Genomic DNA, 17,349 nt, shown 5'->3' on the forward strand with positions numbered 1-17,349 from the left:
ACTTCTTCGGATGCATCCGAAGAAGTGGGCTGTAGTCCACGAAAGCTTATGCTCTAATAAATTTGTTAGTCTCTAAGGTGCCACAAGTACTCCAGTCATTGCAATGTGAATATGTGCATTATTATTCCAATCCAGGCTGCAGAGTTGAGGCAGAACACCTCCATAGCCAATATTGCAGCTGAAGGGCTGGAGTGGGCTCCCGAATCCTAGTGACCATCTCCCAGTCCTCAGGGACAGAGGGAGAAGAATAAGAGGATCTGAATGGTGTAGCTCGTTTGTCACCCTTGGGTTAAATGATACCTTTGTTAACAGACAATACAATCATCATTTGTTCTTTTAAAAAAACATGGAAATAAAGCAATAAAAATAAAGAGGTGAGCTTGTTCTATCCACACACTGTTAATTTAATCACAGTGTACAGCTACGTTCCTTTTAGGTATTGCCAAACCAGATGATCTATTGTAATATATAATACTCGGCAGATTTTCCTAGTAAACTGGAACCTCTCCAACAGCTAACTTTAAGATTGTAGTGATTACCGTATTATGAATAAAATAAATTCACTAACAATTTACTGCATTTCAAAAGCTTCAGCTGATCACATCGATCCTTGTTTGCAGCCCAAACAGTACTTTTTACCCAAGAGATGGATAAATCGGAATGTGTGTTGATTAGAGAACTTGTCTTTGGTTCATATTGACAACTTAATTGACATCACAGTGCTAAGATATATTCAATCATCAAATTTCAGTTCCAAATTAGTAAAGATGTTCAGGAGGTAATGTTGTGAACATAACCAGTCAAAAGATCAGATAGTGTAACTCAGTTCTTACAAGTAATCAAAACCTCCAATCATTCTTGGAGATCTGATGCCAATGTAATCTACATTTTGATATTTTGTTTCTTAAAAGAACATAGATTATTAGGCTACAGTAGATAAATTGGAGGCTGCCTTTGAAGAGATTTAAGCCATTTTCCACACATTGTCAAAATGGGGTGTACACTTACTAGCTAGCTCTCCAGCCCAGGAAAACTCGGTACCATCCCGGTCCATTTCAAGCTCTTGCCTCAGGGCCTTATTGATTATGCAGAAACTTAGACAAAATAAATTAGTTCCTCTGCCCAACATGGGCTACCATTCCCAGGGTCTTTTCCACATCTTCTCTCTGCCTCTCCAGTCCTTATTCTGGCCCAAGTCAACCCACTGGAGTATCCCTGCAGTTCTCACTCTCCGCTGTATCTTGTAGCAGGGTTCTTTCCCCTGCTCCACAGCCTACTACAGGAGCCTACCTGCTCCCTGCAGCTCTTCAGCTCAACTAAACTCTTGATGGCTATCACCTGACACGCTAACCCCACATCTCAGCTAGGAGGCAATGAATTAGTCAGAGCTGGGGCTGGACCAATCTTCCCTGTGATGTGGTGGCCCAGTGATACAATTTCTAAAGAAATTAAAAATCCAGAAATTTAAAGACTGTGAAACGGCTTGCATTAAAAAGCAGCATGAAATTTGAGAAAACTCTGAACAATTGCTTGTTACTACACTTCTACCCCGATATAACGCTGTCCTCGGGAGCCAAAAAATCTTACCACGTTATAGGTGAAACCGAGTTATATCGAACTTGCTTTGATCTGCCAGAGTGCACAGCTCCACCCCTCATCCACATCCCTCTCCCCCTGGGAGCACTGCTTTACTGCGTTGTATCTGAATTCATGTTATATCAGGTCGCGTTATATCGGGGTAGAGGTGTATATGTTGCCTGGTCTACTTAAATTCAAGTCCCTTGGTTCAATTTGCAACTCATTTGTTGGTACTGCTGGCAAGCAAATTAAAACTAGAGAAGTTCTTAATCCACAAAATCTGGATCCAGATTTTAAATAGTCTAAAACTTCTGGGGTGTTTGGATCCCAAGTATAGTTCTGAACTGCCAACAAAAAGAATTGATTTTGCTTGCTAAAACACCATGTTCCAGTTTTTGTGATTTTCTTGATTCAAATCTGCCATTCACTGGAATGTTACATTGGACAGATGTTCCTCAGAAAGCCTTTTAAGATGTCTTAAACTGAGCACATGAAGAATGGTAATGAACTGTTATATCTGTGTCAAGGAGGATTAAATCAGCAAAGTAAAACACTGCTGCATGTGAAAAACAATTACTGTTATACATGCATTATGGATTTGGCATCAGTATTTTTGTGAGAGACAATTTACTGTGCAGAATGATCACGCATTATTTAAAATATTTTCTAAACTAATCTGGCAGATGCAAACCAAATTCACAATCCTTATTCAAAGGCAAAAAACTATGCGAACATGGAGCAAGGGTCCCAAAACCAAGCAACAGAAACACAGGAAATTCAGCGTTAAGATTACACTTCAAAGAAATGGTATGGAAATGCACATTGAAGGCACCCAAGCAATCTTAGCTGCACTGCGTCAAAACTAAGGCATGTTAGTGTTTCTGGTCCAAATTAGATTAAACTGATTTTAATGACAATTATTTCCCCATATTTTTCTCTTCATGGTGTACCTACAGGACAGAGTTAAAGTTGCCTTTGTGCCTTACTTGTGTATTCCGTACCTCAAATATTTGAATATTTTTTAAGTGTCACTTTAACTTTGAACTTCCTGAGTTTATAATGCCTGAGTTTGGTATAATTATAACATATCTGTGATTTTATTCTTAAATTACTAATACGTATTCTCAACCTTAATTTGATATTAATGCAGTTTTTTGTGTGAAAATGTCCTTGGTTTTCAAAAATTATTAAAAATGTCATACATAGACACTAAACAAGAAACCCCAAACGAATGTTATCATGCAGTGTTTCTACTGAGTTCGGGTATTTTGTATCAACCTTAAGTAATTAATATATTTATTGAACTTTAGAGGGCAGATTCACCAGTGCACCAGAGCAACACAAAACAACCTTAGTGTACTGATGAACTGGGTCCTTAATTTGCCATTAATGTATTGGTTTAGAAGGCTGTGATACCGAGAGCATTGCTATGTGAAGCGGTGAGAGGAACCCATTCCTTGGATCCCAATGACTCTGGCCATCCATGCACTCTTCTCAGTTTCCCAGCAGGACTGCCTTAGTGCACAGAGGAGCTGAGGAAGCAGTGCCATATTGAGCCTTTAAGCATCGATGCCTAAGTAGCATTCTGCAATGGAACCTTTAAAGAGTAGTGACACTGGGGCCAAGTAATCTACCAATTAGAACTCTTGACACATCTCCAGTGTCCCTCATACTACTTGCTCATTACAACCAATAAAGCTATTGCATGCAAATTAGTTATAGAGGAAGAGTGACGATTGGTTGAATCACCTCTGATATTACAATAGCCCTACTTAAGAGCTACCTGAGTTGTTGAACCCTGTTTCAGCCTATTTGAGTTAACCATTTGCTATAACTATCATTAATAATGATAGCTTAATTACAACCTATTTTCAAATACAGCATATGCACATGATTTTGATGAAATATGAATGTCTGAGTCTGTGTTATTCCATTATTAAGATCATTCAGGACAAAAAAGACTGACAGGCTAAATTTCTCAAAGGAATTATTTTAAAACTAACTGAAACTCAAAGTAATGGATTTATTTGTAAATTCTCATAATATTAATTCTTTGCTCAAAGAGTAAATTCTATAAGTTTGGAGAGGATACACAATATTTTAGATGAACAACAAGAGGCTAAATCTCTTCTTTAAGTGCAAAATGGAACTCAGCCTTAACTTTAGAGTCATGACCGGTGCTCTATAATAAAGAAGATATGCAATATGCTAAGCAATAGGAAGAATGGTGGAAATGATATCATGTCCAAAATAAGACACCCAAAGATAACACTGTGGATTCATTTATTTTCTTTTGAACCATATTACCAACACAAAAAAGAGTGCTAAATTGCTCCGGCACCTTAACACACTCTTTGTAAATATACAACACAAACATGAATAAACAGACTCTCAAGACCAACAGCTGAAACAAACCTTAAAGATGGAACTGAAATGCTGTATACAACTGAATACTATCAACTGCTTTGGACATAAAATCCTATTGACTTCAGTGGTGCAAGATAAGGCCCTACAGTCCTGATCTTGCAAAGCACACGTGGAGTCCTTCTGAAATTAGTGGGACTCTGCACAACCCTGGATCATTTTGGTGGACTATGGCTCAAGAAAATATAGGCACAAGACTACGATTATAAATTAATGCATTTTAAACGTAAACCAAGGCCTTGACTGCAAAAGCTGGTGCCAGTAACTCCAAAAATCTTAGATACTCTGGTGACAGGCATATTACAAATGTCTAAGGCAAAGACATGTGAATAAAGCTGTGCACACTATAGGTGATCGTGATGACATCAACTCTTGCTTTTGAAACACAGAACCCTGCACTCAATCCAAGGTGGAAAAATAAAAGGATAAAATATAATTATTTAAAAATAATGTATTATAAAAGTATTTATTTGTTATTCTTAATTCTAACCACATATTTTCTGATGGCTAAATCTTACTTGTCTGACTCAAGAGAGTTATCCCATTGACTCCCAAAGCACTACCTGCATAAGTAAAGATAAGGAGGACTTGGTGCTTAATGAATCAGATTTCATATGTATTTAAAATGCATTTCAGCTCACTTTGATTCCAACAGAGTTCAACAAGAGGGTGGTGTTTTTTAATGTTTTAATAATTTAATATTTCATCTCTAGAGCTCTGCAAACCTGCAGATATCTGCTTTATATCCACAGATATCCACATCCGCGGATATCCATGGACCATGTTTGCAGATTGCAGATGGATGTGGATCCAAATTTTATATCAGTGCAGCTCTCTATTCATCAGTTCAGAGACTGTGGTTGGGTTTTCATTTTATTTAGCTTCTCTTTGTAAGTAGATGATTTGCTATTTGAATGAATACATATACACTAAGTCTTACTTTGTGTCAGAGCATTTAAATACATAAATATATGTACACTATTTATATATTTACTTTTTTTTATACCCAGGTAGGTTACAAACATATATCATATGTACATACATTAACAGATATATATCTCCAGTTTTGGCCACCATCACAGGCGCTGACTTTTCAAAGTGCCGGGGGAGTGATCGACCCCCGGCTCCATCCCAGATCCTGCCCCCACTTAAGGTGACCAGATATCCCGATTTTATAGGGACAGTCCTGATATTTGGGGCTTTTTCTTATGTAGGCTCCTATTACCCTCCATTCCCTGTCCCGATTTTTCACACTTGCTCTCTGGTCAGCCTACCCCCACTCCACCCCTTCCCCCAAGGTCCCACCTCTTTCCGCCCCCACTCCACCACGCCCCACCTCTTCCCACCCCCACTTCACCACCACCCCGCCTCTTCCCGCCCAGTTCCTCCTCCCTCCCCCGAATGCACTGCGTCCTCACTCCTCCACCCTCCCTTTTCCCTCCCAGCCTCCTGAACGCCGTGAAACAGCTGATCCGTGGGGCACAGCGGGCTGAAGGTGCTAGCAGATGGGGTGCGAGAGAGCTGATAGGGGGGCTGCTGGTGCGTGCTCCCCACCCACCATTTTTTCCCTGTAGGTGCTCCCACCCTGAAGCACCCACAGAGTCGGTGCCTATGGCCAACACACTTTAAAAAAAGATATGGACAAATTGGAGAGAGTCCAGAGGACAGCAACAAAAATAAAAAGTTTAGAAATCCCGACCTATGATGAAACGTTAAAAAAACTGGGCATGTTTAGTCTTGAGAAGAGGACTGAGGGGGGACCTGATAACAGTCTTCAAAAACATTAAGGGCTGTTATAAGGGGGATTCATCAGTTGCTCTCCACATCCACTGAAGAAAAGAGAAATAATGGGCTTAAGCTGCAGCAAGGGAGATTTAGGTTAGATATCAGAAAAAGCTTTCTAACTAACTATCAGGATAGTTAAGAACTAGAATAGGCTTCAAGGGAAGTTGTGGAATACCCGTCATTGGAGGATTTTAAAACCAGCTTAGACAAACACCTATCAGAAATGGTTTTCTTGGTCCTGCCTCAGCGCAAAGGAGGCTGGACTAGGTGACCTTTCAAGATCCCTTCCAGTCCTACATTTCTATGATTCTATGATATAGCAATATATATGGGTTAATATGGAGCTACACTATTACCAGTATCTGAATAAAGTTCTTTTTCATAGACTGAAATACTATAATGGAATTAATAGGGAGAGAACTAGCTTTGATTGCCAATGATGGCAGCAAACAAATTAGAGGCAAAAACTGATGGGATGCTCCCCTTCCCACCTCCTTTTACTTTCTTTTTTCTAGTTAGGCAATAGTAAAATGTGGTTATGTGGCTTAACTACCCTACAATTCTAACCGCCACATGTTTGAAATTCAGGTCTTTGTCTCATCAGAAAAGGGATTCCCCCCTTTCATTTCTGTGGTATATGCTCTCTTCTTTTCTAGTTGATATTCTCAAACAAAATGCTTCCTTAATTTAGAGTTAGATCACAGAATAACACATCTGCAAACTACAGCATTGTCATAAAAAAAAGACTAGTTAAAAAAATCTGGAAATATTCAGTTAAAATGGACATAAATATTCTGTAACACTGCAGTTCATTAAAATCAATTAACCACAATATTGATATGTGAAAATTCATCTCTCACATTTTAGTAGCAGTCTTAATTCCAACATACAAGACATATTTATCTTTTCAACATAATCATCACAATATAAAGACAACTTCTTAATAATCTATGTATATGTTTAAAGAGTTAGTATATCTTGTGAGTCAGAGTTAAGGTTGATACTAAAAGGCACAAGATTAATTTTCTCTCTCTCTCTTATACACACACATGACTATGTAAAAATATTTGGCGGAGATCTTTAGCTGGTCTAAATTGTAATAGCTCTATTGGCTTCAATGGTACTATGACAATTTACACCAGCTGAAGAAGAAGAAGAAGAACCACCATATAACTGGTGATATGTATTTAACAGAGGTCGGTAGAAAAGGAGATCCTTTTCCTTTGCACTTCAGAAGAAGATTTCTTCCACATGGTGATCCTGAACTGCATGGAAGTAGAGATCTTTTGGATTGAAAAATGATGTTATAAATGTAAAATATTATTATATTAACTTGAACACTGACCCCAGTGTTAAGCGGACTCAGAGCAGCAAGGAGTTGGACATGCAGAGACCTGCAGTCATGTGGAAATATTCTTTTTTTTAATTTTTGGTATAATTTAATATTTACCACTATGCCTCCTTTTTACCCCCATTAGGCATCAAATGATAAAAAACAAATTTAAGCTTAAAGCTTAGATGATATTTTCAAAAACGCTCAGTGTTAGCCTAACTCTCATTGACTTCCAGACTTAGACTTTTGAAAATCCTACTCTTAGAAGGCTTGGATGGAATATACAAAATGACAACAGACTCCCTCATATTCATAAGAAAAATTCAAATTACATACACTGGTTTATTTATGATGAAACACCAGCACCCGTGTCTTCAATGTAGACTAGCTGGATTCACTCTGAAAGGGAACCCTGTCTTCTTATTGCCAGATCTTGATATCTCCAGCCCAGTCACACGTTGCAAGAAGTGACGGAAGGACTGGATGAAAAGTTGCACTCACACAAGCCTGGTTATGTGCAGACAAAGTGTGAATGATTCTAGCAGTGTGATAGTTATAGAAAAATATTTTGCCCTCTGAACTTCCTGTCACTAGAAGTGTTCCATCTGGAGAAAATTCACAGCCCACTGCAAATCCTTCCACCTGTGAAGAGTCAAGAATAAGAGTAAATCAATATGCTAATTAGGGAAATTTAATGTAACCTCCTGAAAATGCATTAATGTACTAAAAATGTCTCTTTTACACAATATGCTCTAATTATTTCCCCAGGTGTTTATTAAGACAAACTTATTTCGACTTTAAATTGTTAGCACTAGTCAATCAATAATTGGTGAAGCTATTAACAATTCACAAAATCTTCCATTATTTTAATCTCCGTTGTCTTCATAATGGGTATCATTCTAAATTAACTACATTACAGGAAACCAGACAGGAAAAGAAGCAAGTCAATTAATATCTACCCTGGTTTATAAATCAATAGTATCAGCAGACATGTTAAGGGAACAGAAATTGGTTATATTACTTATAGTCCTGAATACTTTAAGTTTCTTGTGAAGAATAATACCTTATGCCCTTCATATCTTTTCTTTTTGTTGATTCTGTATGGTCGTTGGGTAGAAAACAATGCCATGTAGTTTCCATTTGTTTGAGCAACAAATGCAGGTTCTCTAGGGTGCAGAGTCAGACTCGGACAGGTATAACGCTCCTAAAAAATAGTTGAGAAGATTGACATTCCTATATTTTTGTTGCCTGAAATACAGACTTGTTCAAATTAATCAGGCAGTCTTTTGTAGATCTAACATATCTGAATGATTAGAAGATGGGTGAGAACTGACATATTTTAGATATGTAACCATGAAGAAATTTAAAAGAAATCCATGCCCAATTTGCTCAACACACTCTCCTGAAAGTTCACATGGGGCAAATATTAAATCTGGTATCTACTCTAATTAGCTGGGCTGAGCAGGAGCTGGGCAAATGCATAGGGAAGGAATATTCCCTTTCACCCCTTTAAAAAGGCAGTTTCAGCCCCAAAGCACTCAAACAGCTTCTGCGGTCCTAAGAAGACTAAAAGTTCCATGTAGCAATGGGTCCTCTAGTCCTACTCCCCACCCCCTTCCATAGTCCCTGTTTAACTCCCTAAACCCTGGCTACCCTTACAGTTCTGCTGCCAGAGAATCTTCTCTGATTACAGAGGCAGGGACAGGATTTACCCCCTAGTACGAAATACCTCCTTACTGCTATTTGTATCATGAAGAAACCAGTTTGCTAATTACAACTGATCTTTCTAATCCTAGTAAGGTCAGAAGTCACAAATGATGTCACTTTTCAATAGGATTATTTTCAGTTCAAAATGTTCAGCTGTAGGAAGAGATGGATACTTTTGGATCCACAATAGCCTTAGGCCAGTGTTTAGAATTGTGAATGATGGTAACTTCATGAGCCAAATCCAAAGCAAAGTGAGAAAAAGGGCTTCCTCCAATTTCAGAAGAAATCCAAAGTCACATGGGCAGGTTTAGATCCAGGGATTCAAATACAAACTTCCCAAACTTTCACAAACTTAGTGAAATTCTAAGGGGGAGGGCAATTGGAATAGAGGTTCTGGTTTTAGCTCATCTCTAGTTCTAATGTACAACTTTATGTTTCAATATAAATCACAGTTTATGCGCAATAAAAACATCTGAGATTATTGCTTTGGGCAAAAGGAATGCTATGCTCTTTCAAATGTTGGACAGCAAAAAGATAAATAAAAGCTTAAAGGTAAATTTATAAATGAGAAATGATGAAGCATTACCAGCAAGTAGAAGTGGGACAACAGAAAAAAGATTGGGGGGTTGAGGGCTTGTCTACATGGAGATTTAGCGCATGACAAGCCAGGGTGTCAATCTACAGTGATTGCTGCACACCAACTGGCCATGTGAACCCTCCTACCACATACTAAAAGTTCCGCAGTTCTGCACTATGGGACTTTCAGTGCACAGTAGCAGGATCCACACAACCAGTTAGTGTATGGCAACCAGGTGCACTATCAATTTAAACCCGCAGAAAGAACAGGAGTACTTGTGGCACCTTAGAGACTAACAAATTTATTAGAGCATAAGCTTTCGTGGACTACAGCCCACTTCTTCGGATGCATATGCAGTCCACGAAAGCTTATGCTCTAATAAATTTGTTAGTCTCTAAGGTGCCACAAGTACTCCTGTTCTTTCTGCGGATACAGACTAACACGGCTGCTACTCTGAAATTTAAACCTGGTTTACCACACACATAGACAAACCCTCAGTTAGGTAAAGAGTATTAGACAGAGGAAACACAAAAGAAAGGCACAGAGAGAAAAACTTAAACAATCTTGGGAAATGATAGTAAAACAGGCTAGAACAGGCAGAAAAGATGTAGGAGTGAAAAATGAGAACCCCCCGTTTCCAGTCAAATTTGGGGGAAAGTTTGATCGAAAAGGGTTCAGCTATTTTGCAGAAGAAAGTAAATTAAAAATACATAGTTTGGGCTATTTAATGTGTATTCATGAGTAGTGAGATGATGGGTTTCTCATCTGCATTCTAGCATAGTAGTAAAGTCCAGACACTCCCATCTTAAAGGTTAGAAATTGAATATTACAAAACTAAGAGTACTTATTTCCCAAAATCACTATCAATTTTTTGTTAGTAACATATTAAAGAGTGAGGTAACTGCCCCATCCAGTGATGCTCTATTTCCAAAAGAATTGTCTTGTTTAAACTGCTCAGTACACTGAATATGACTGCTTTGCAGTTTGTTTATTCACTGAAGCGTTTTCTTTCCAGAGCAAATGACTAACATGCTGTCAAACTGCATACCCAGGACGTGTGCTGCTCCAAAATTGAACAAAGACATAATTGTGGACGTTAGAGATAGAAGTGGTTTACTAGATCATCCACTCCATCTTGTTGCCAGTACAGTTCTTTCCAGTAAAAAAGTAGGACTACCTGAACCCAATTCACTCATGCATTCTTCAACTTACATGAGCGATTAGGCTGGGATTTTCAAAGGAGCCTAAGGGAGCAAGGACTAACTCACTAAGTGACTTGTGAAGCTGCCAGCCTTTCTTGACAATTCAGCATGTAAATGAATTAGTTGGTTGGACTGCTACATATTGCAAGGAATATTGCACCTGTGTTTGCTAAAGTAATTTTTTTGCCAGCACCATTTTGCCTCTGCTATTATCCTTTGCTATGTATTTACATGCATATACCATGCTATTGCTCAAACATTTTATTGATAAAATCCTTCACCTGTGATCACCCCAAATACATCACTTCTGCTGTCCTGGGAAAGGTATTGGAGAGGGAAATGTGATACCATAACAAATACTTTGATACACAGTTGGCAGGACACACCGACATTTCTACCTGTGTACCTGCCTAAACTTAGCTCAAAAGTCAGTGAATAGGCAGTGAAACGGAAATACTTTTCCAAGGAGGGCACTCACAGTTCTCTAGGTCACTTCACAATTATAGTTACAGAGAATAAGTAAGGGCTGCTAAAATAGAAAAACAGCTCTTGCTTTTTAGTAAGTAGCAGTTTACACATCACAGTAACATTATAATGGCTTACTTCAAATCATACAGAAGTACTGTGATTTAATATAAGCTGCACTCATCCCTTCTTCCAGCAAAATTGATCAATAACTCACAGCAGTTTAGGAAAAATCAAAAGCTTTTTACTCTGCTCACAATGTAATATACTAAATCAGCATTCAAATAATAATAAGTGTTAACCCTACATGAAAAATCTGATTGGAAATTTTTGCAGCACTGTGGAAATCCCATGCAATGATCGTACGGTCAGCTGAGTCCCGGCTTACTGCATCTGTGCTTGTAAGAAATTCTTTTCCTTCAGGAAGGAAGAGGACATCCAAGGTCTGTTGTACTGCTGCCTTGTAGACTTTTATCACCTATTAAACAAGAACACCCATTATGTTGGGACAGATTATATTTCACAATGTAAATGAGGTCATTTGAAGTGGTGACAAGTGTATCATCATAACAAACTCATGTATTTCATTAAAACAGTGGTCCCCAAACTGTAGGGCACGCCCCCATGGGTGGGGGGGCATTGAGGAATGTTTGGGGGGGTACACAGTGGGGCCTGGGCCAGCCCCCCATGAAGGGCAGGGTGGGAGCACCACCCAGCCCCACTCTGCCCCCAGCCATAACTCCACTCCGTCCCCTGCTCCACCACCAGCCCAGCTCTGCCCTCATTCCCTCTCCACCCCCAGGCCAGCTCCACCTGTAGCCCCACCTCCACCCCATCCCCAATTCTGTCCCCAGCTCCGCCTTCAGCATAAGCACCTCTGTTGAGGAAGCCTTGGCTGTGCAATAATGGAGGGGAAGCATGGACAGATTCCATTACTGGTAGTGGGGGGGCAGGACAGGAAAAGTTTGGGCACCATTGCATTAAAGCCACATAAAGCATATTTTTTAATATAGATAAATGATAATAGAGTAGCACACTGGTATTTTTAAATGAGGCAGTATTACATCTATTTTATCAAAGAAGCATTGTTATAACGTCACACAATATTTATTTAATAACACACAACGGGAAATTAAACAATATATAAAAGGAAGTATTACTTCACTATTTTCTTCTTATAAACTTCTATCCAACACCTTAAGAAATTAGCCTCTTTGTCATGGCAACAAGGATACAGGAACACTTGTTAGCACCACTTTATGCACCACTTCTAAATTAAGTTAAATTCCATATCATTAGCTACTGCATCAAAGAGTATTCAGGAGTTGGAGCTGTGGAATCCAACACAAGTCCAGAGGGCCAAGAACCTCTCAAAGCTGGCCCAACCACTCCCTCTTCCGAGAAGCAGCGTTTGTGACTCCACCTACCAACTGCCATATATGGTGGTCAGGGAGTTCACAGCTGGCATAGAAGGAAACAGCGCCTTCCAAGGAACAGGTTTAACTGCTCCCAAATAAGTGATTTCTGTGAGACTGATGAGTCCTATGGAGGCAGTGAGGCTGACAGCTGTTAAGAGAAGGAAATAACCCATTGGGATAAAAATACTCTGGGACCCCTACTTCCACCCTTCTCCCTTCTGATTCCCTAGGACCAACTGTTGTGAAGGTCAGTCAGTCCAGTGCAGAGCCAGCATACATGGAAGTGAACAGCTCCCATGACCTTTAGTGCATCTTGACATAGGCCCACAATTTGATCCACAGTATTAAAACAGGAATTATTCTCAATCCATTGGTGGGATATATACTGGTGTCTACCTCACACCAATAATACTGTGTATATATGTGGCTAAATTGTTTTAAATATGTTACATGTGCCCAAAGGCTGCTGCTGCTGCTGCTATGAGAGTGTAATGAATTTCTACACATGGAAACATCATGGATTGTGTGATCAGAGCACTATTTTGTACTGAAACCCACAGAAAAAAACGATTTAAAAAATCCAGTACAACATTATTATTTCCAGAGTTCCTGGATATGGTGCATGAGAGACCTAATTTAAATGAAAATGGATTTATGAGGAACAAAGGGATACCTTTTAAATTGCTCTTGGGAATTTTATGTGCAACTCTGAGGGCAGTGCATTGAAGATTTACCCTAAGCCTTTAACCTCCACTAGTCTCATGCTACTATTCCTTGCTCCTTCCTGAAAGGTATGTGGTAGGCTCTAGACGAATAGTCTCATTGCTTTGGAGTAAGACTTTCACCCAAAGGTCCTCAATCCAATAGCACAGCAGTGTGAAGACTACTTACTTCATAGCAATAAAGGAAATACCTGTATCTTTCAGAACTGCAGCAACTGAACTGAAAAGTAAAGTATATCTTAAAAAAAATAATTACAACACTGATTATGTTCTGTGAGGAAAGAAATATATCAAGAGCCATGCTATGCATCTGTGGGATATGGAATTGATTTTCCATTTACAGAAAGATTGTTTTTTCTCACTCCAAAACAAACTATATATCAAAGAAGCCCAATAGTTAGTTATTGCATAATTTTGTTAATCTTCAAATTTGTCAGCATGGCTTGGCTATCTGGAAACAATTTCTGACAGTAATGACAATCAGTGGGATAGTTTGCCTATGAGGTAGTTAAGGCAAACTCATTAGAGGTGCTCCAGCAGAAATGAGAAGCACAGTAAAGGTATCTAAAAACCTGCCTCCAGCTGCAGGGAAGGTTTGTAGAGTCAGAACCCTACAAAAAACTCCATTACAATGCACTACTCCTATATGACACCTCTCTCTCGCTTTTTCATACCATTACAATGCACTGGTATGAAAAGCAAGAGAGGTGGTATATGGAATTAGCCATCGAGTGTGAAACATTTGGACTCTATGGGACCACAAGTTTGAATCCAGGCAGGGTCTCCTCAACCCCTTCTCCTTCTGGGGCTAAATTGAACACTGTGGTCTAGGCTCTTTCATTGAGGTCTAGGTCTGCTCTTTCTTGACCTTAAAGATATGTGGTACTGTTCACAAGGGTTTGCCCCTGTGTCTTTGCCCAAAATTTCCCTCATTCACTCTTGAACTGGTTGGCTGATTGAAATGAACAATATAAATGTAAATGTATAATTTAAAAACTGAAAAACATAATGTAGAACCCTTCGTGCTAACACTAGGAGTTGGACTAGATGGCCCAGGGAGGCTCCTTCCAATCCTATCAGCTGTGAAAATCTGCTACGACCCATTAACCATATTTATGGCTTATTAAAAACAATTTCAAAAACTACTCTAGAATAATATTAAGGGGCTGACTCATAAAACCAGGGAAATTCAGAAGGAAGGATGGAATGGGTCTCAAAACAAAGGATGTATCTTATTTCATTCTTAAATAATCCCACAAAACCTCTGAGTTAAGGATACAGTTAGACATAAAACAACTAAAGCAATGAAATCCAGATTTTGAGTAAGATCCTTATCATCATCTTAACTTTGAATATTTTTGTAATAATAGACAGCGAAACTACTGCCCTGGCTGCTCAGAGAATGATGCCCCAATTGAAAATTTAGAATGACAGCAGTGATTCAACAAGGACAAGTGCAGAGTCCTGCACTTAGGACGGAAGAATCCCATTCACTGTTACAGACTAGGGACCGAATGGCTAGGAAGCAGTTCTGCAGAAAAGGACGTAGGGGGTACAGTGGACGAGAAGCTGGATATGAGTCAACAGTGTGTCCTTGTTGCCAAGAAGGCTAACGGCATTTTGGGCTGTATAAGTAAGGGCACTGCCAGCAGATCGAGGGACGTGATCATTCCCCTCTATTCGACATTGGTGAGGCCTCATCTGGAGTACTGTGTCCAGTTTTGGGCCCCACACTACAAGAAGGATGTGGAAAAATTGGAAAGAGTCCAGCGGAGGGCAACAAAAATGATTAAGGGGCTGGAGCACATGATTTATGAGGAGAGGCTGAGGGAACTGGGATTGTTTAGTCTGCAGAAGAGCAGAATTAGGGGGGATTTGATAGCTGCTTTCAACTACCTGAAAGGGGGTTCCAAAGAGGATGGATCTAGACTGTTCTCAGTGATACCTGATGACAGAACAAGGAGTAATGGTCTCAAGTTGCAGTGGGGGAGGTTTAGGTTGGATATTAGGAAAAACTTTTTCACTAGGAGGGTGGTGAAGCACTGGAATGGGTTACCTAGGGAGGAGGTGGAATCTCCTTCCTTAGAGGTTTTTAAGGTCAGGCTTGACAAAGCCTTGGCTTGGATGATTTAGTTGGGAATTGGTCCTGCGTTGAGCAGGGGCTTGGACTAGATGACCTCCTGAGGTCCCTTCCAACCCTGATATTCTATGATTCTATGACTCAACTGATTAGCTCCTGTATTGTTCCCAGACAGTGTAGGTCAACCAACACACATGCTCGGTTTCCTTTGATATTGAACATCTAAAAACAAGGATTTAAAAATGTTCGAAAATAATGTGATGAGTATCAGTCAAGTCCTCCAACTAAACCATCTCTGACCACATTTTAAACAAACTAGTGAAAATCAAGTATACATAGAATAAAACTGCCTCCACCAGAAAAACTATGAGACTGCCTGGATACTTGTCATCTCATTACATATAGATATGTGAGCAGTTACTCCAGTTTTTCACATGCTTTGCCTGTCTCATCAGTTTGGAAATGTAATGCTTGCACTCAGTTGTAGACCCTTGCTCATGCAGGTAGTGCCCACACATTGTAATAAAATCAACAAGATGTAAGCCTGAAGTTTGCAAAATTTACATAATTTTCAGCAATCCGCTTGCCTTTTTAGGTGGCAAAAAAGTAAATGTGTTCCCTTCATACTTAAATTCCTAGGAATCCTGCACAATAGAAAAAGCAATTAGACTTTTTAAAGCCCAAAGTGATAATTGTATATATAGCCTTTGCTTTATAATTCTGTGAAAACCATGCATGGATAACTCTGTACAGTGTTACAAAGGAAGGTAAACCGTTAGGAATAAAAAAAAAAAAAAATCAGAACTCCTATATACTATAGCTGTCTTTTGAATGAAAAATGATAAAATATAAGGAATCTCAAGGGCTTGCAGCAAAACTGAGAATGATTTAAACTAAGGGAAAATCATGTAACAAAAAAAATCAAGTGGCTATTAATGCAAAAGGGGCGCTCTAACATCCAGATAGAACAGGATATGGAAGAGATGGTTACCTAGCAACAGGAATCATTAAAAAGGAGTCAAATTCTAACCATGACAGTTGGAAAGATCAGAGGATGGAGATGCACAAAACAGAGACATGGAAGGAGAGAGGCTGCACAGGGACAAAGGCTAACTCAGTAGAGAAGGGGACAATGAATGAAAATCTTTAATAGCAATCTAAAGAGGTAGTTTTCTATATTTTTTAAAGTGTTTTAGGCTTAAACTCAAATACATTATTTGGGTCCTCAGCAACATGATGTTTGTTTGAAGCCTTAGTAATATACATATATACATATTTACACAGAACATAGGTACGGCATGCTCCAGGGGTGCCACATGGAATTTTCTTTACATACATTTTGGGACTCATACAGTAAGATAGCATCACTTTAATGATGAGAAAGGTCAAAAAGTGGGGAAATAATTAAAATGGACATATTTGGAAATCTAGGCAAAAATCAGTTTATACCCCATTAATTAATTGTTAATCAGTTTTTACATGTTCACTGGTGAATGTTAAAAATAGATGCATCTCTGTGTTGCTTAATGACAAATGCAGTTTGATAGCTCCTGTTTTACACGGCTCTTCAAACTGGATTTGTGAAATCAAATCTCTTGCTACAGAGCTAACTTCTTCTCCAGCACTGTAATCTTCTTGGGTATCTGCTTCAGAAAGAAATAGAGCAACTGCCATGTTGCTTTTGTCTGTCAATTTATTCTTAAGTGTACACACATTTTCTATTTAACCCCTTTATCTTTTAATTTCTATAATAATCCACAAAAGCACTACATTGTGTATCAGCTATGATTGATCTATATATAACATACATAATGGAAAGCTACGAAAGGAAAGAGATGAAAAATTAAGGTATCTAACAATGACATACCCTCTCTCTTCCCAGAGACACACACCTCACCACTAAAACAATCACCATAAACCATGTACCACATCCTTAACTGGGCCCTGCTAAAGTTGTCTGTATTTCAGCTCCCTTTCCCCACACTTGCCACGCTACTGCTGCAAACGGACCAGATTTCCCCCTCCTCTCCACACTGTTCTGGAAAATCACACTCACTC

The 17,349-nt window shown here is 39.1% G+C and overlaps 1 protein-coding gene across 1 annotated transcript in view; it reads right to left on the reverse strand.

Annotated features, from left to right (window-relative positions):
- Window positions 1–7,429: 7,429 nt before the first annotated feature.
- WDR25 (WD repeat domain 25) overlaps window positions 7,430–17,349 on the reverse strand; it is a 121,344-nt gene continuing 111,424 nt past the window's right edge. Inside the window, exons 5-7 of the mRNA XM_034768368.1 lie at window positions 11,379–11,549; window positions 8,184–8,324; window positions 7,430–7,762 (exon numbers count right to left, since the gene is read on the reverse strand). Of these exons, the coding sequence (XP_034624259.1) occupies window positions 7,541–7,762; window positions 8,184–8,324; window positions 11,379–11,549 (534 nt within the window). The 3' untranslated portion in view covers window positions 7,430–7,540. The remainder of the gene's footprint in view (window positions 7,763–8,183; window positions 8,325–11,378; window positions 11,550–17,349) is intronic.

Source organism: Trachemys scripta, chromosome 4 (assembly GCF_013100865.1).
Source record: "Trachemys scripta elegans isolate TJP31775 chromosome 4, CAS_Tse_1.0, whole genome shotgun sequence".
Taxonomy (NCBI): domain Eukaryota; kingdom Metazoa; phylum Chordata; order Testudines; family Emydidae; genus Trachemys; species Trachemys scripta.